This window comes from Bacillus rossius, chromosome 12 (genome assembly GCF_032445375.1).
Source record: "Bacillus rossius redtenbacheri isolate Brsri chromosome 12, Brsri_v3, whole genome shotgun sequence".
Classification (NCBI taxonomy): domain Eukaryota; kingdom Metazoa; phylum Arthropoda; class Insecta; order Phasmatodea; family Bacillidae; genus Bacillus; species Bacillus rossius.
In genome coordinates, this window is record NC_086339.1 from 2,095,531 (window position 1) to 2,115,165 (window position 19,635).

A 19,635-nucleotide genomic window follows, 5' to 3' on the forward strand; every position below is an offset into this window, starting at 1 on the left:
AAATTGTATTCCCCCGATTTTTGTTATCATTCGTTGTTTTATTAATTGCCTCTCACTATGGAAGCCATTTTAAAGACGTGTTCACGTCAAAAAGAGCGCGTGTAACTAAGTACACGTGGTAGAAGTGCAACTTCTTTGGCAATTCAAACCTCAAGAGCAAAATGGCAGATAGAGAGAAAAAAAAAAACAAGTTTCTATATAAATTTACAAACAATGAACCGTGTGGAAGGTAAATATAAAATAATGACATTTGAACGACAAAAGAAACCCTCCGCTTACGGTACACGCGCAGAACTTCGGTAGCAACGCGGTGTGATTATTCTCGCAGCAAGTCTGCAGAGGAGGTCAATGATATGCGAGCCCGCCAATCAGGGCCCACGGAAGGGCGCTTGTTTACCGCGTAGAGTGCAGCAAAGAAGAGGCAGCTAATGGAAAACACACTTAATCCGAAACACAATAACATGCACATTCCACAAAAGGAGGCTTTTCCAGTGCCTGCCCTCCTCCCGCAAAGAATTTTATTGTCATTCGCAAATGGAACTCGACGTGAGATGTTTCCACTTGAAAAACTTTTCAAGAAAGAGTGATCAAACAACTATAATTAAAATAAAATAAAAACACAAACATTAGTAGCGTTACGGATAGTGAAATGTTCTTGGCTTACAGACATAATTTTGTAGATACAAAAGCCACACTGCTGAAGTGTATCAACAGCAGAGAAAAAACGTGTTTTTTATCACTTATTATTAATTTAAATATCAGTTATTAATCGTCCTTGAAGATGGCTGCATCTTGGTAAGCCGAAACGTAGGGCACTTCATTATTTCATCGGACGTGGTCTTAACCCAAAAATAATGCCAAGATGCCTACAACTGCTTTCAGTTACTCCTCAATAACGAATTCTAACCAACACTACAAAGTTTACAGATGGAAATTTTATGACTGGGACATTTTTTTTAATGGACATACTGCATTATGCATACTTTTTCCTTCCAGGCGTCTCGTATCAACTCATCACGCACGCATCACGCACGCACGTGGACATGTGTTCACGTGATCTTCGTGGGAATATGGGCTATAATCGGCGCCTTGTTGGCCCGCTTGTTCCCTGAGGGGGGTTGTAGAAGGGGGGGGGGGGGGTTAGCCCTCGGCTCTGGCTGAGCTACACCCCCGCATGTTTGCATACAAATGACTTTCCCAAATTGCTAAATTATACAGAACCTCGTCTTCTGTGTGCCGATAACCCGCAGATTTACGTTTCGCTGCCTTATTCCTTTTGGTTTCTGTGCTAATGCCGCGCGGACGGGGTAAAGCTGTCCACGTTATGCACCGTCGCTTTCAGGACGAGTCTTCAAAATAAACGTCAAAAGACGGTTATATATTATGAAGGTAAACTTCTCACGGCCGGTACTGTAAGCCACGACGATGACTCATCGGAGAGATACTGACAGTGCAATGCTCAGGTTCGGGAAGCTAGTTGGTAGAGGGAAAGGGGATCCCATATCTGGGATACCCACATAACTTAGAAAGTCACATTTTAGAACAGTCATAACTTAGAATTATTGAATAAAAAAATTGGTTGTCTGTAAAGTCGGTTTACGGACGATAGTTTAACGTGACAACGTCATAACAAAACATTGATGAAATGATTGCATACTTTTATGAATACAATTGAATCATTTTTATTGAATTATCACTTTTTTGTATGGATACAAAGAAGGAGTGAAATGAAATCTACAATTTAATTGATAAATTTACTTTTAATTGTACTCATTAATTCAAATATATTTATTACTTTAACGAAGAGATTATTTCAACTATAACTTTTATACATGTTTGCTATTTAACTTCTTCCAATCTGTGTTATTCTGTTAAGGATAGGACGATGATAGGAAAAGTAGGAAACGAATGGGAGTGTTTCAAATTTAATGTGCCTCGAAAAAGTCATATCGACGGTTGTTCCAATCGAGCGGAAGAGAGATAGATGCGGCGCAAGCGTACAATGAGCGTAACGGGACACAGCGTAACGGGACACAGCGTAACGGGACAATGTGCGTAACGGGACATTTTTTTTTCGTGCGCGCAGCCGGCGTTCATCGATTTATTAGACGTTGTCACGTCAAAAAAGAACGTAGAGAGCTGAGAAGCTGGTTCCGCCACTGGCACGCAGTTCACAGGGAATACTCTCGGCCGATGGGAGACCTTCAACCGACTCGCAGACTCGCCGCGGGAGCGAAGCGGCACCCGGGCCGCTCGCCTTATCGCCGTTATCGCGGACCCGGGGGACTGGCTGTCGGCAGTCTCCGCCGCACCATGGGCTGGAGGCGTCGCTCGAGGGACTCGTCCCGCCAGGAGTCCCGGGGACAGGGGGACGACCGGTCCACGCAGGGGGCGGACAGCCGCGGCGACCCGGACGACGATGTGGACGCCGAGGTGAGCAACCCCCCTCCCTCCCCAACTCCCCTCCCGAGAGCAGGTCTGTACCTGAACCGCAAAACATTGCAGACATAAGACTGTTAACGACTAGAGACCTGAACAATTCGCGGGTTCATTTCGTGTTATGGTAAAATTCAAATAATTATATACCTTAGTGCTGCTTCTGCCATTGGTTCACTGTTAATCTTGGAGGACTGAGGGCCAATTAGAGACCCTCACTCACAGAAGTGCCGAATCACGGGCCCACCCAGTCGAGACGACTCACGAGTCAGCAGACGATGTAAAGGTGGCATTTGGCCCGAGTGTGTAGAGGATATTGGAGTCTATCCTGGAGGTCATTGAACCCGCGAATTTTTCCGGTCTCTATATAATGGCGTACGATGTGCTTGAGCCGGTGAAACGTTTTGTTATACACTTGTTCGTCGCAGCGGAGTCCACGAAGTCGGGGAGGAAGTCAGCTGCGTGTTGAAGCGGGTAGTAGGTACTTCGTGCGCGATTACTCAGAGGTTCAGATCTGTCGCTGGTGCGGAGAGCGACCAGTGCGTCGCTAAACTGACACTGTCATCACTAGAGACCGGACAAATTTGCGGATTCATTTCGCGATTGATTGGCTGGAAGCCAAACATGTTTACCTTATTCCTGCTTCTGCTATTGGACCACAGTTGGCTAGAAAGACTCATAACCAACGAAAAACCTTCCCGTGCAACCCAGACACCAGGTCTTTCAAGTCGGTAACCAATGAGCAGGTGGCATTTTCCAGAGTAGTACGTAGAGGATTTTGGAGTCCATACTAGAGGTCAACGAAACCGCGAATTTTTCCAGTCTCTAGTCATCACTGCCGGTAGCGAGACACCCGGTACGCATGCCTGCCTGTGCCTGTCTGTGCCTGTCTGTGACATCGATCCAGGGGGCTCACACAGAGTCCCAGGCCGCATGTTGCCGCCCATCACCTCTTGGCATGTGTCTGTGTGTACGTTTTTGTTGTGTTTGGGTGTGAATGATTCTGGAGTCTTTGGCAGGGGGTATAACTCAGAGTGCATCATCATCACATGACGAATCCTCACGATGGAAAACTCGGTCGGAAGCCCAAACCGGTGATGGTTGAAGCGATGCTCACCCCGGCTGGAGGCAGACTGAACCTTCCCTGGTCGGGCTACTGGCTAAACGAACTGACGATACTCGAGTATCCGCGACTGTGCAGTGCGCCTCGCCCGAACAACACGAGACGCGTGACCTTCCGCTCGCTTCACTCCACCCCTCCCCTCTCCATGGCCATCGAAACAACCACGTGCTGAAGTCTAGGATAGTGACCCTTAAGTCTCCCGCCTACAAGGGCACATTCAGTGTGCGGATCTCCAGAAAAAAACAAACCATGCGATTTAAAAAAAACTGCTCAAGATATCAGTTGAGGGCGGATGTTTGGTTTTGTTTACGTATTTAATTAAAAAAAAATACATTTTCAGTAGAGTGAAAGTGACTAAAAGGTGTGTTTTCACAATAAATTCAGGAATGAAACATCCGGTACACCTTTATCTTAATTTCTCTGCAATATTATGTTATTTGTTACCAATCGAATTCAATTGTTGCACTATGCACCGCGCGCCAGCCAACACAGCCTTGCGCTTAGAGGCGACACCGCGCTAGAAGCACCAGCGAGCGTCGCATTTATTACACAAATGCACTAACTAATACTAACACACATAGACGGGCCCCTTAACCACGATAATAATCTCGAATGCTGTTAGGCGAGTAATTGTTACAAGTGATTGTTAATGAACCAGCTTCTTTGACAGCGCGAGTTGAACACCGAAGGTGGGCATTGAAGCCCTGCTAGTGATATTTGCTCCATCGTCTAAAATAATTCGTTTACTATGAGGTTCAAGTAGCATGGTTAAGTTATGTATGTGGGATTATTTCACGCATTAGGCTTGTGCAAGAACGCAATAAAAATAATGAATACTTGTAAACCTAATGTACCAGAAAAATTAATTGTGTAATTACATTTTTTCTTAAGATTCTTTCAGCGAACTGTTTTAGCAGGAACACCTGCAGGCACAAAGATAACATACTTGTTTGGAAAAAAAGAGCATACCAAATGATCACCATTAATTAGTATGCTGAATTTGTCTGTTTGTAATAGTGTGTCCCTTAACAAGAGATTTACCTGTTAAAAGCATAAAATAACACCAGCAGTCACTATCTGATCATACTTTATAATCAGAGATTGCCCCCAATACATTTCTATGTATTTGATTCATGTTGCGTGGTTTTCGCAGAAAAGTACTCTCAAGTTGAAGCTAGGTATGCAGAGACACAACATTCCACGTGAATGGCATTAGCATTCGAGATAAATAATACTTATCTGGTCGATAAGGTAATCTATTCGGACCAAGAGCTTTCCTAAGAACTGCAGTACGTAAGGTTGGTTGTTTTACGTCAGACGGACTTACTTATGTTTGCTTTTGTCTTTCACGCACGGTAAAGAATTTAACGGTTCTGGTCTCAGTGGCTTAGTTGAAAAGGGGAGGGGGATAGTTTTGTGCGCGTTACGAGATATTAGACGAGACAGCCATGTTGCGGCATCTACATTATAAATGATAAATAAATGTTATGCGGGGTGGGGGAGAAAGGGTGATAAACCTCGGATTTTCAATGTAAAAAATTTCACGACAGCAACGACTCTTGTTTGAACATTATCGAGACGCTTAGGGTTCAATCTGAAATTATTTCTCTCTTATATGCGACAAACATGTTTGGATCCAACTCCAAGGTGTATGCCAGCCTGGGAAAGCACTCTAGACCGTGAGAGATATACAAATATTTTTCTCTTACATGAACTTTGTCGGTTGAATCCTGACTCATCTTCAATCAAGGCGACTCCATTTCCCCGCGTCTTCCATCGCGACTGTTTTCCTGAACGAATGGGAAGGTCTCGAGTCACCGACTTTTTTTTTTGCGATATTTTCCGAGTTCAAAGCGGTTCAAAGTGTTCTAAAGTATAAGTCACTCTAGTTGGCCATTGTATGACAAAACTCACTAGAGGCTAATGCTGAAAGTTCTTAAATGATACTCGTTTGCAACCCTTTAATTCACTGCCGGTTCTGGAGTTCGCGCTGTCCTAATGTTTTTAGAAAGGGTCTTTTCTATGTAGCCGGGAAAAGGGGGTGGGGGTGGGGCGGGGTGTTATGGAATAGACAACCTTCCCCGGAAAATTTGAAAATTTAACTCTTTGTTGTGTTTCAGCAAAAATGGAACCTACATGTTAGGAAAGTTTTATATGTTTTCCCTGATAAATTATTCTCGGGTTAGATTTATAAATTAAAATGATCAAACTCCAGTAAAACCGCGAGTTTTTCGATGCAATAACATCTTTGTAAACTTTTTTTAGTACGTAATCATGAAAAATCAGTTGTAATTGAAATTTTATTGACCAGTAGTTTAAATAACATGCTGAAAAAAACTAGCGATATAAATTTATTTAAACATAAATGTACAGATTTTTTTTTCCAGAGAAACCTTGACAGACAAGAATATGACTGCGAGAAAGACTATTTGGGACTCTGAGCTATTGTCTGCCTTGGAGCCCTGACCTTGTTTTATGTTAGTTACGATCTCTCAGACGAGTAAAACCCACCCTACCTGAAATAAAACTAAGGTTCTGTGAGGATTTTATTTGTTTAGCGCAATTTTTTGACGTGATAAGGTCTTATAAATCGATGAACGCCGGCTGCACGCACGAAAAAAGTGCCACGTTCGGCCCGAGCCGAGTGTGCAAGAACCGGCCAAACCACCGTACGAGAAAATCTTCTATAATATCAAACAGGTTAAGGTGGGGCTTTTAAACTATTTGTTCGTGATTATATTAAAACAAATTATTTAAATTAAATGTGCAGAAATCATAAATAATATTTGAAAATTAAAAAAGTATGCAATTTTTCATCAATGTTTTTCTTATGACGTTATCACGTAAAATTATCGTCCGTAAACCGACTTTACAGACAACCCCCCCTTTTTTTAAATTTATTTATATGGCACACCTGAACTAAGCAACCTTCAACCGTTGCCAACAGGGGGATATATATATATATATATATATATATATATATATATATATCCGAAGCTGCAGGAACACGGGTCGCCTCAGCGCGCCTGACTCTGGGGAAGTGAATGGTGTGTTCCCCGTGGTTGCGGGCGACAGATTAACTGCCGCGCATGAGATACGAGCCCACTCGTACCCCTCCTCCCCCTCCCTCCCGCACATGTTTCACACGAGCACCAGAGCCAGGCTCGACCTGCTTCTCGCATAGGTTCACTCCGTCAAGGCTGCTACGCCCGAGTGGACTGGCTGTAAGGAGGAGAGAGATGGACACTTAAACAAATCCTCATTGGTTCCAACTGTTTGCATGCCTTTACAGTTTTCCAACTTTTAAAACTGAAAAAATTGCCTTCGTCAAGGTGAAGAGCACATATTATGAGATTTTTTTTAAAAAAGTACAATACTAGACAGTATTACTACAGCAATGTTCGCAGGCTTCCACAGCCATTGTCTGAAGTAGCCTGGCTTCTGGGTTGTAGCCGTGTCCTTGGCGAATAATTCACCAACGTCTCGGTCGAAATTGCAGTCGCCGTCATCAGGGAGCAGTTAGCGAAACGTTGGTGAATTATTTGCCAAGGACACGGCTACTACCTAGGTAACTGCTCCCTGATGTTGGCGACTGCAATGTCGACCGAAACGTTGGTGAATTATATTATATAACGTATAAAAGAAAATGTTAATTGAAAACCACATCTGCTATGAGATAGATGTACAAGCGTTTCAACTCTTTAAGGGCGTTCGTTTTGAAACTTGCCATGGAAGTAAAGAATGTAGAAACTTCCGTGAGCGACAGAAGCATGTTAGTTGAATGAGAGGGGAAACTTGGTATTTTCTCCTGGGTTGCGTTGCGCTGCAGGAGAAAGTCGCAACCCGAGACGGCTGTCCGGAACACCTCACGACTTGAGCCACCCGAGGAGAACTCTGTTGTCACGAGCCTGGCTCGGGCGAGCTTCTCTCTCCGAGCCCCGCTCATGGGACACCATTTCTTGTCCAAAAGGGAACAAAACTCTGTTTATTGTTTGCATTAAAGCAGGCGTTCGTTCAAACAGAAGCCTTATACATCGGCAACCGGGAATGCACAACACGCAGAACTCGGAACTTCCATTAAAAGAGGAATTTATAAATTGTATTTAAGATGATATGTAAATATTAAACTGTGTATTAATCATAAAAGCATAATGCATATTTCACAACACGTTTTATTATTACTCATTCACAATGAAACTTATTTTCTTAGCACCGTTCAGACTACTTCACGTTCTTGGAAATCATGAAAATAAATCTCCGTTGAGCATAATAGTTTGAATGATTTCAATGATTTAAAATAAACATAATATTGTTTGTTTTACTAAAACATTCAAATACATATTATTTCTCTCAGCTTCTAACTGTTCGATTATATAATTTGATTTAACTTTTGTTATTTGAATATTATTACTTTAATCCATATAAATATTTTGCGTGCCTCTGCTAACACTTCTATTTCTGCAAAGACATTTATGATGAGCTCATAAAAAGGTTTTAACGAGTAATAACTTACCATAATTTTTTATCTAATAGGAAAAAATTCTTCTATAGCAAGTTAGATTAAATAAGGTGTACAAATGTTGTGTGTCACTGCTAACACATTTATTACAACAAATACCTTGACGATGAGTTTATGAAAACGTTTTAACGAGCAATAACGTACTATATTTATTCTGTTTTATTTAATAGGGGGAAAATAGTTTCATTTAAAGCAAGTTAGAATGAATAATAACTGAGCAAAGAGTTGATGCCACGTTAAAACAATTTCTGTCTCTCGTGACAACAGATCCGCAAATATTGAAGTTACGTGGCCTTGCAGCGCTAAGCCAGCGGTGACTCACCGTCTCAGACATTTTATCACAGCGCTCACGTTCGCTCGGAGTTGAGATAATCCCTGACGTCACTGTGAGAAACACGCCCCAGAAGAGCAGTCAACCGCGCGATGTGAAATACACGTTTCAGAAACGCCCTTCAGAAAATACTACAGAACCTAGAGAAGAGAGTGAATCTAACACTATTAATTCTATAAACACACACATTTACATTAGCATCTCGGAAACGACTCTAGAGATTTCGATGAAGATTTGTACATTGATTTCTTTTTGCTTTTCAAGTTTATCTAAATAGTCGTCTTCCCTGAAAAAACCATGATTAAAAAAAATAAGACGAGTGAAGCTTGGTCGCCCAGATACTTATCGTTGTCTGCAACAAGAAATAATTTATAGTAGACATTTGAAAGTATTAGATACAATAAATTACAAATACTCGTGAAAACACTATTTTCGTTTAATATAAGGGAATAGTGGATATTTTTTTAATACAACCATTTTGCTGATTTTACACTTACAATAATTTAAAAAAATACATGAAAACATTTTTCTTTCACTGTAGTACTTAATTATTTCCGCAATTACAGGGTTGTTCAGATTATTGTGGCTGCGAGAATTATTATATAAGAAAATTAAATAAAAATATATATATTTGTTCGTTTGTGAAAAAAAAAATATTTTTAAGCTGGGTTAGAATTTTTTGACTGCTATTTTAATCAAAGGGCGAATGCCACATTCGCGATATTGCTTACAGCTCGTGCGTCGCCGGATCAGGTGTGACGTGTTCCAGGCCTCGCCGGAAGACTGGAAAACTGGAAGACTGCAAGACTGGAAAACTGAAAGACTGGAAGACTGGAAGACTGGAAGAAGCGACTGTCGCAAGTGTCTGCGCACTGGATTAGAAGCGCGAAGCCAAGCGAGGCTTCGACGGGCGAGGGAAATTTTCATCCTTCACGGTTCGCATCTTGAAAAGAGTATTTGCATATAGATTGTTAGATGATATCCCGATGACGTCACGGCAGGACGCGCTCTTAGGTGAAATTGAATTGATCTGTCGAAGCAGGAAGACGCTCCGGGAACAAGCCACCGCTCTACCCGGTGCTCGAGGAGTGTACTCGAAAAGTGAGCTCGGAAAGTGTGTTCGGGAAGTGTGCTCGATATATTTCCTCGGGAAGTGTGCTGGGAAGTTTTCTCGGAAAGTGAGCTCGGAAAAAGTTTTTCGGGAAGTGTGCTTTAAAAGTATGCTCGGAAAGTGTACTCAGAAAGTGTGTTGGGGAGATGTTTTCGGGAAGTGTGCTTTAAAAGTATGCTCGGAAAGTGTGCTCAGGAAGTGTGTTGAGGAAGTGTGCTCCAGGAGTGTGCTTTGAAATATTGTGCTCGGGATATGTGCTTGGGAAGTGTGCTCGGGAAGTATGCTTGGGAAATCCCCGAGTATGCCTTTCGCAAGGCAGCGCGAACACAATCAACCCTGCGATCAGAAGCGCACGGAGTGCTCCGAGGCAACAACCCAACATTCCCACCAACAACAGGAAACAACTTGCAGTCAAGAACTGGCCGCGTGTAGCTGCAGGTTCTGCAGTCATAATCCACTCAGCCTTAACAAAAATGAATGAAATTATTTACGAGTGTTATTCGTAAAGTAAGATTCGTTTGGTAATTAAAAAAACTTTAAGAAAAGGTTTTGACGTGACAACGTCTAATAAATCGATGAACGCCGGCTGCACGCACGAAAAAGTGTTCCGTTACACACATTGTCCCGTTACGCTCATTGTACGCTTGCGGCGCATCTATCTCTCTTCCACTCGATTGGAACAACCATCGATTTGACTTTTTCGAGGCACATTAAACTTGAAACACTCCCATTCGTTTCCTACTTTTCCTATCATCGTCCTATCCTTAACAGAATAACACAGATTGGAAGAAGTTAAATAGCAAACATGTATAAAAGTTATAGTTAAAATAATATCTTCGTTAAAGTAATAAACATATTTGAATTAATTAGTGCAAATAAAAGTAAATTTATCAATTAAATTGTAGATTTCATTTCACTCCTTCTTTGTATCCATAAAAAATAGTGATAATTCAATAAAAATGATTCAATTTTATTCATAAAAGTATGCAATAATTTCATCAATGTTTTGTTATGACGTAGTCACGTTAAACTATCGTCCGTAAATCGACTTTACAGACAACCAATTTTTTTTTTCGCTTTCACGAAGGTTTTCATGCTAGCCGTTTTGCCTCAACTCTGTCTCTGACCCCTGGTGGACGACTTCCCGCCGCACGCAGGCGCACTTGCTAGCGCATCTGCTCTTGCTTCTGGACTGGCAGAGTGTCTCGTCTGGAGCCGAGTGCTCCTGTTCAAAAAACTACATTTAACAATTATAAAACACTGCTACACGTCCCTCCATTCTTATAACAACATTTAACACAAGTTCCCTGATCCATTTTCTTAAACAAATGATTAAAAATAACAAATCTCCAACAGTACCAAAACACATTTAACCTTTTTTGACAGCTGATCACAAACTAAATATCCAATATGGCTAACGATGTACAGATATTTTTCTCTCGTGTTTACCAACACAAGGGAGTAAAAATGTCGCGAATATGACTATACAATCCACGAAATTACAAAATGTTTGAACACACCTCGTACAGTGTATTTATTGACTATTTAAGTACACGTCTCCGTAATGAAAACATCTAGCCAACAAAAAAAATCATATTGAATTCTGTCAAGTCGTTCAGATACTATTATTGATTTTATATTCTGTTCATTCCATTTTCCGATTGTCTTAAGTTGAGTTTTGTGGCGTGGTTGACGGGAAAGACTGCCGGAGGTCGTATCCTGAATGTTAACATTAGTTCGGCTACAACACAGTATCGGTGAAGCCGTGAATGTAGATCATGCGACCCACAATTGGGAAGACCCACGTTCGAATCCCGACGTGGCCCTCCTGAACTCGGCGACTCGCGAGACCCTGAAATAACTCCTAGCAAAGGCTGTGTCGTTGTTCACCAAATAAAGTGGCCGAATCCTTACTAATTATATAGTTTTTGTTTTTTTAATTTTTCTTGTTTTTCTCTGTCACCAAAAACTCTATTTTCTTCAAAACACAACCCCTGAGAATTAAATAAATAAACCAAGGGCCATGTTCTAATTCTTTTTCTTAGGAGACGAACTATGTAGTGCAATCAACTGAAGTGTGCGTATGTAGAGGATTGTTAATTGACTTTAGATGTGACTAAACTCCTCCCAAAAAAATATTCTTCTATCTCCAGTCTAACCTGCTTTTAATTTGGTCAAAAGCGACAAAAAAAAAAAGTGAGCCTTGACATTCTTGTTCTGCTTTTTTTCCCGCCTTGGTCCAGAACCAGGCCAACGCCGACGGAAACTTCGAGGCGTTGGTGGATGCTGTGAGGAGAGGAGATGTCATCACGCTCAGGAAGATGTTCAAGGACAACGTGGATGGTGAGTACAGCATCGCGAGTGTTGCCAATCCAATAAGACCGAATTACCCAACTAACAAACAAGTCAACCTACCTTGGATTACCTTAAGTTCATACATGACCAATGGCACTCAAATTTCGGAAGAACTAAAATGGAAATAGTTCCAACAGCAAACATTCTGTGAAAAAAAAAAAAGTTTTTAAATTGACTGGCAACGATAAATCAACTAACCCTCGAGCAGTGAAACTTGCTGTAAACATTTTAAGTGTTAGAAACCCACCCGTAGTTTCATAAAATTCTGAAAGATCTGGAACTAGTAGGCCTATCTTCTTTTTGGTGTATACCAGCAGCATTTTTTTAAATTGTCCTTATACTTGAGACCCACCTTGTAGTCATGTTTACCAACAAGGTGCTTGTGTTTTACTTGGTCATCAGCCAAGTTTCCAATTATTGCTCATGGAATTAACTAACTAACTGTAGCCAAATTGATGCCCGGATTACAGCAACTGTGATACCAAAAACACTTGTAGTTAATAGTCACAGACATTCCCTACCTATTGTTGGACTCTGAAGTCATTATATTCCGAAATTACCTAACTGGCGAGAGAGAACCATATCTCAAGAATCAGGATGTATCCAGGTTCCAGACGAGGAGAGGTCGTCCAGGTGACATCGTGCTTAACTCGAGATGATGCACAGGACGTAACTACAAAGGGTAGATGGGGCTTGTGCCCCTGGCGCCGCATTAGGGAGGGGGGGGGGGGCGCTAAACAGGCGGAGTGATTCTTACTACAGATATTTACTTGATTATCGTATTGTTAGAACACACAAAAAGTGTTGGAGGGCAGATGAACTGAATTATTTGTATTGGAAGACACATACATGCACATCGTAAAATATCCCAAAAACCGGCATTTTTTTTCGTGATGCATTAAAACTGAAATGACTGAAAATGAACCTATTTATTTACCATCTAAGTTTAATCAAATATATTTGGATTAGTGGAATTAATATATTGTGACGATATGAGGTGCTGTCGGGAAAGGATTATGGGTTGTTTGGTTGGTTTGAAATAAAAAAAGGGCGCCAAGAAGAGTTCTTGCTCCGGGTGGAAACTAGTCTAGTTACGTACCCGATGATGTAGTCTAGTCCTCATGTCCGCAGTTACTCTACTCGGTTCATGCTAGGGAAGGAGAATGAACTGTTCATGACAAACCCTTTTGGATTGCCTTGCGGTATGGAGATTCTTTGAGGCTCAGGCTTGGACAATACTCCAAGTAAAAAAAAAAAGTCCATCAAGATTCAGAACGAGGACCACGTGTGAGGAATGCGAGTGGATGATCTTTGAGAAAACCAATCATCCAATCTGCTTCCCTTCTGTTGTTGGAAACCATCGTCAATGGAATCAGATGAATTCTGTATGATGATACAAAAAAAACCCCGATAAATCGGAACTATCACGTGACGATCGTACGTAAGTGCACCACAGTATTGTGAGTTTCCTGGCCTCAGGCATTGCCGCAAGTGACACCTTATCAGTTAAGAACAAGAGATACGCCAGATGACATTGACTTCAATCCTCTCGCCACTAGTTCTCAAATTGACGACCCGTGTTTGTGCCCATTACGAAATTTACTGATAAGATAGCCTAGGAGGGTTTGAAGGACCAACATCTCAAAGATAAACTACGTATATTTTTATCTTTACTGGTGAAAATGATTTTAATTTAATTCTTTACTAATTTGAGTATTAAACACCACTTAGCATACTCCAAACCACCACACCCACTTTTTTCAAGGATACTTTCAAAATAATTTTTTTTTAGAAATTTTAGCATTAATTGTAATGCAGTTTAACATAAAGATTATCCGATAAGTTTAATCAGAAATCAAACCTTTTATTTCAAAAATTTTTAAAATTTACTTTAAGAATTTCTTAAGCGGATTGGTGTGCTTTAAACATGCAGATTATTTATGATAATGTTACATAAGTACAAGTACTACTATACAACCAACGAGAATTTGAATTTTAGCCTCTTTATGATGTTCTAATAATTTTGAAATGAAAAAAATAAAATAGTGTATGAGGAAAGGAGAACGGGAAAAAGGAAAGAGAGAAAACGAAGCCCTAGAGAATGCGGGAAAATTATTGTTGGGCAATTATCTTTTTGGTAGTTTTGTTACCTTAAGCTTCATCCTTTCGGCACCTGCAATTACGCAGCACATTGGGACTTTTACCTTTTACTGCGGCATTGCTACTTTATCTCTCATCCCCCCTTCCCTTTTCTTCTCATGTTCTAACCGCTGCGGGGAGGCCATTTCCCTTGCTCGCTGGTTCGCATTTCTCCTCCCCGGCCCAGCAAAGTGCGGACTCCCTTTTTTTTTATGTCTCGCACAGCTCGTATCGCGCGCAACTTTATGAAGGGAGGGGGGAGGGAGAGACGGACAGTCCCAGGGGAGGCACGTGACGTTAGCGCAACTTCATTGGCCATTACAGTCAGCGGCAAGTAGCGACGCCGCGGCAATTGTTTTCTCTTATTTATCTCGACGGCCACTTCTCTCTGACGGCGCGGCGGTCGGGCGTCGCGGGAGCGAATGGCCGCGCGGGACTCGGGAGAGTCCACCAATCACGGCGTACCTCCTTGGCGGGAGGCTCGAGTGCCCCGCGAGGAACGAAATACCACACGAAATAACGTTTTTGTGAATCGTATGTTCCAACTGCGCCATTCCTGTTGAAATGCTTCCCGTGCCCGCGACGAATGAAGGAAATGGATTGCTTATACAGATGAAGTCAAAATTAGACCGACAAATTTATACTGGAGATTCATAAAAAAAAATTCAAGTCATACATACGACTTATGGACTTTTAGTATGACATAAAAAAAAGGAAAACACTTTTAAAATTTAGAAGTTTTAGTAGGTTTAATAGTTTATGAGATAATGGAACAAATATTGCAGATTTAGTATGGACAAGATAGAGCAGTCGGACTTCCCTTAGGTACTTCCCCAAGCTGACCACTTATTTAATTGCATATAACATATATCATTATAATATATAGTTAAAAAATATATAAAATCTAAAAAACTAAGTATAAAAATATATATAAAAAAATATAATTGCATATACATGTACTAAGATGAAGCACTAAAGGATTGGATATTATTTAATCCAAATTTATATAAGATGGAGGGTGGTGCCGCGGTGCTGGTGCTGATGGAGGGTGGTAACCGCAGTGTCTGTGCTGGTGCTGATGGAGGGTGGTGCCGCTGTGTCTGTGCTGGTGCTGATGGAGGGTGGTGCCGCTGTGTCTGTGCTGGTGCTGACTGAGGGTGGTGCCGCAGTGTCTGTGCTGGTGCTGACTGAGGGTGGTGCCGCAGTGTCTGTGCTGGTGCTGACTGAGGGTGGTGCGCAGTGTCTGTGCTCATGTTCGACGTGGCGCACCGCGAGAACCCCGCCGTGCTGGACGCGCTGCTGCAGCCGGAGAACGACAGCCGCGACAGCACGCGGATCCGCCAGGCCGTCAAGTACAACCGCGTCAACAGCATGCGCAGCCTGCTGGAGGCGGGCGTGGCCGAGGCGGCGCCCGACGAGTTCGGCCACACCATCATCCAGTACGCCGTCATCCACAACACGCTGGAGAGCCTGCTGGCGGCGCTGCGCCACGCCACGGACCGCGAGGACGCGTCCGTCACCGTCGTCGACGAGTCCAGCGACTGCGACGAGTCCGAGTCCGTCATCCGCGTGCGCAACCAGCTGCGCAGGCACATCCTGCAGACCAACTTCGAGGGCCGCAACGCCTTCCACACGGCGGCCTACCTGGGCGACCTCAGGTGAGCGCCGTCTGCGTGGTCTGTCCACCTGGGCGACCTCAGGTGAGAGCCCTCTGCGTGGTCTGTCCACCTGGGCAACCTCAGGTGAGCGCCGTCTGCGTGGTCTGTCCACCTGGGCGACCTCAGGTGAGAGCCGTCCGCGTGGTCTGTCTACCTGGGCGACCTCAGGTGAGAGCCGTCCGCGTGGTCTGTCTACCTGGGCGACCTCAGGTGAGCGCCGTCTGCATGGTCTGTCCACCTGGGCGACCTCAGGTGAGAGCCGTCCGCGTGGTCTGTCTACCTGGGCGACCTCAGGTGAGAGCCCGCTGCGTGGTTTGTCCACCTGGGCGACCTCAGGTGAGAGCCGTCTGCATGGTCTGTCTACCTGGGCGACCTCAGGTGAGAGCCGTCTGCGTGGTCTGTCCACCTGGGCGACCTCAGGTGAGAGCCGTCCGCGTGGTCTGTCTACCTGGGCGACCTCAGGTGAGAGCCGTCCGCGTGGTCTGTCTACCTGGGCGACCTCAGGTGAGAGCCCTCTGCGTGGTCTGTCTACCTGGGCGACCTCAGGTGAGAGCAGTCTGTGTGGTCTGTCTACCTGGGCGAACTCATTTGAGAGCAGTCTGTGTGGTCTGTCTACCTGGGCGACCTCAGGTGAGCGCCACCTGCATGGTCTGTCTACCTGGGCGACCTCATTTGAGAGCAGTCTGTGTGGTCTGTCTACCTGGGCGACCTCAGGTGAGAGCCACCTGCGTGGTCTGTCTACCTGGGCGACCTCAGGTGAGAGCCGTCTGCATGGTCTGTCTACCTGGGCGACCTCAGGTAAGCGCCTCCTGGGTGGTCTGTCTACCTGGGCAACCTCAGGTGAGAGCCCGCTGCGTGGTCTGTCCACCTGGGCGACCTCAGGTGAGAGCCCTCTGCGTGGTATGTCTACCTGGGCGACCTCAGGTGAGCGCCCTCTGCGTGGTCTGTCCACCTGGGCAACCTCAGGTGAGAGCAGTCTGTGCGGTCTGTCTACCTGGGCGACCTCAGGTGAGAGCCACCTGCATGGTCTGTCCACCTAGGCGACCTCAGGTAAGCGCCTTCTGCGTGGTCTGTCTACCTGGGCGACCTCAGGTGAGAGCCCGCTGCGTGGTCTGTCCACCTAGGTGACCTCAGGTAAGCGCCTTCTGCGTGGTCTCTCTACCTGGGCGACCTCAGGTGAGAGCCCTCTGCGTGGTCTGTCTACCTGGGCAACCTCAGGTGAGCGCCCTCTGCGTGGTCTGTCTACCTGGGCGACCTCATTTGAGAGCAGTCTGTGTGGTATGTCTACCTGGGCGACCTCAGGTGAGAGCCCTCTGCGTGGTCTGTCTACCTGGGCGACCTCAGGTAAGCGCCTTCTGCGTGGTCTCTCTACCTGGGCGACCTCAGGTGAGAGCCCTCTGCGTGGTCTGTCTACCTGGGCGACCTCAGGTGAGCGCCCTCTGCGTGGTCTGTCTACCTGGGCGACCTCAGGTAAGCGCCTCCTGGGTGGTCTGTCTACCTGGGCGACCTCAGGTGAGCGCCCTCTGCGTAGTCTGTCTACCTGGGCGACCTCAGGTAAGCGCCTTCTGCGTGGTCTGTCTACCTGGGCAACCTCAGGTGAGAGCCCGCTGCGTGGTCTGTCCACCTGGGCGACCTCAGGCGAGAGCCCTCTGCATGGTATGTCTACCTGGGCGACCTCAGGTGAGCGCCCGCTGCGTGGTCTGTCTACCTGGGCGACCTCAGGTAAGCGCCTCCTGGGTGGTCTGTCTACCTGGGCGACCTCATGTGAGCGCCTGCTGCGTGGTCTGTCTACCTGGGCGACCTCAGGTGAGAGCCCTCTGCGTGGTCTGTCTACCTGGGCGACCTCAGGTGAGCGCCCTCTGCGTGGTCTGTCCACCTGGGCAACCTCAGGTGAGAGCAGTCTGTGCGGTCTGTCTACCTGGGCGACCTCAGGTGAGAGCCACCTGCATGGTCTGTCCACCTAGGCGACCTCAGGTAAACGCCTTCTGCGTGGTCTGTCTACCTGGGCGACCTCAGGTGAGAGCCCGCTGCGTGGTCTGTCCACCTAGGCGACCTCAGGTAAGCGCCTTCTGCGTGGTCTCTCTACCTGGGCGACCTCAGGTGAGAGCCCTCTGCGTGGTCTGTCTACCTGGGCGACCTCATGTGAGCGCCCTCTGCGTGGTCTGTCTACCTGGGCGACCTCATTTGAGAGCAGTCTGTGTGGTATGTCTACCTGGGCGACCTCATTTGAGAGCAGTCTGTGTGGTATGTCTACCTGGGCGACCTCATTTGAGAGCAGTCTGTGTGGTCTGTCTACCTGGGCGACCTCAATTGAGAGCAGTCTGTGTGGTCTGTCTACCTGGGCAACCTCAGGTGAGAGCCCGATGCGTGGTCTGTCCACCTGGGCGACCTCAGGTGAGAGCCCTCTGCGTGGTATGTCTACCTGGGCGACCTCAGGTGAGCGCCCTCTGCGTGGTCTGTCCACCTGGGCAACCTCAGGTGAGAGCAGTCTGTGCGGTCTGTCTACCTGGGCGACCTCAGGTGAGAGCCACCTGCATGGTCTGTCCACCTAGGCGACCTCAGGTAAGCGCCTTCTGCGTGGTCTGTCTACCTGGGCGACCTCAGGTGAGAGCCCGCTGCGTGGTCTGTCCACCTAGGCGACCTCAGGTAAGCGCCTTCTGCGTGGTCTCTCTACCTGGGCGACCTCAGGTGAGAGCCCTCTGCGTGGTCTGTCTACCTGGGCGACCTCAGGTGAGCGCCCTCTGCGTGGTCTGTCTACCTGGGCGACCTCATTTGAGAGCAGTCTGTGTGGTATGTCTACCTGGGCGACCTCATTTGAGAGCAGTCTGTGTGGTCTGTCTACCTGGGCGACCTCAGGTGAGCGCCACCTGCGTGGTCTGTCTACCTGGGCGACCTCAGGTGAGAGCCGTCTGCGCGGTCTGTCTACTAGGGCGACCTCAGGTGAGAGCCGTCTGCGCGGTCTGTCTACCTGGGCGACCTCAGGTGAGAGCCGTCTGCGTGGTCTGTCTCTCGTCACCCTTTCCTGCCCGGCTTCTTACTATCACAGCTACCAGTCGTATACTTCCGACAACCATACTGAGCACGGCGACGAAGCTATCTAGAACACATTGCCCTTCACTCACACCCCTGGTTGTTCTGTCGTCGCTTCATTTGAAGAGCGTCATCCTTCGTCATTCCTTAGTGAGCAGCAGCTCCTAAAAGCCAGACGTCTGCCTTCTCGGTTGGCCACGCCTTGCATCGGGCGGGCTCATCCTCGAAGGCTGTTGGTCAGCATATAGTCATAGTGAGTGCCCTTGAGGCACGTAAGTATGTCAAGGGGTCTGATAGTCCGTGTGGTCGATGACGTGTCGCCAGGAACCTGAAGCTGCTGCACGAGGCGTGCGACAGAGACGTGGACCTGGACCAGGCCGACAAGGAGGGCCACACGCCCTTGTCGCTGGCCGTGCGCGCCGGCTACCCGGACTGCGCCAAGTTCCTGGTGCGCAGCGGCGCCAGCCTCAGCCGGCGCTACCCCTGGGGCCAGACCGGCATGCAGATGCTGCTGCAGGACTGCCCGCGCGGCCACGAGATCATGGAGAAGGTGCGCCGGCCTCGCGGTCACTGTCTCCTTCAGCTCCCACGTGCGGCCGTCTCTAGCTCCTCTAGCTCCTCTCGCTCCTCTGGCTCCTCTGGCTCCTCTGGCTCCTCTGGCTCCTCTGGCGCCTCTAGTGCCTCTAGCGTCTCTGGAGTCTCTGGAGTCTCTGGAGTCTCTAGCATCTCTGGAGTCTCAAGCGTCTCTGGAGACTCTAGCGTCTCTGGAGTCTCTAGCACCTTTGGAGTCTCTGCAGTGTCTAGCATCTCTAGCTCCTCTAGCATTTCTAGCATCTCTAGCACCTTTGGAGTCTCTGGAGTCTCTAGCGTCTCTAGCGTCTCTGGAGTCTCTAGCACCTTTGGAGTCTCTGCAGTGTCTAGCATCTCTAGCTC

The 19,635-nt window shown here is 46.2% G+C and overlaps 1 protein-coding gene across 1 annotated transcript in view; it reads left to right on the top strand.

The window, feature by feature from the left end:
• Window positions 1-2,193: 2,193 nt before the first annotated feature.
• The window catches only part of LOC134537231 (transient receptor potential channel pyrexia-like), a 30,978-nt gene continuing 13,536 nt past the window's right edge, over window positions 2,194-19,635 (top strand). The window contains exons 1-4 of the mRNA XM_063377497.1: window positions 2,194-2,433; window positions 11,764-11,863; window positions 15,255-15,672; window positions 19,027-19,252. Coding sequence (XP_063233567.1) covers window positions 2,194-2,433; window positions 11,764-11,863; window positions 15,255-15,672; window positions 19,027-19,252 — 984 coding nt within the window. The remainder of the gene's footprint in view (window positions 2,434-11,763; window positions 11,864-15,254; window positions 15,673-19,026; window positions 19,253-19,635) is intronic.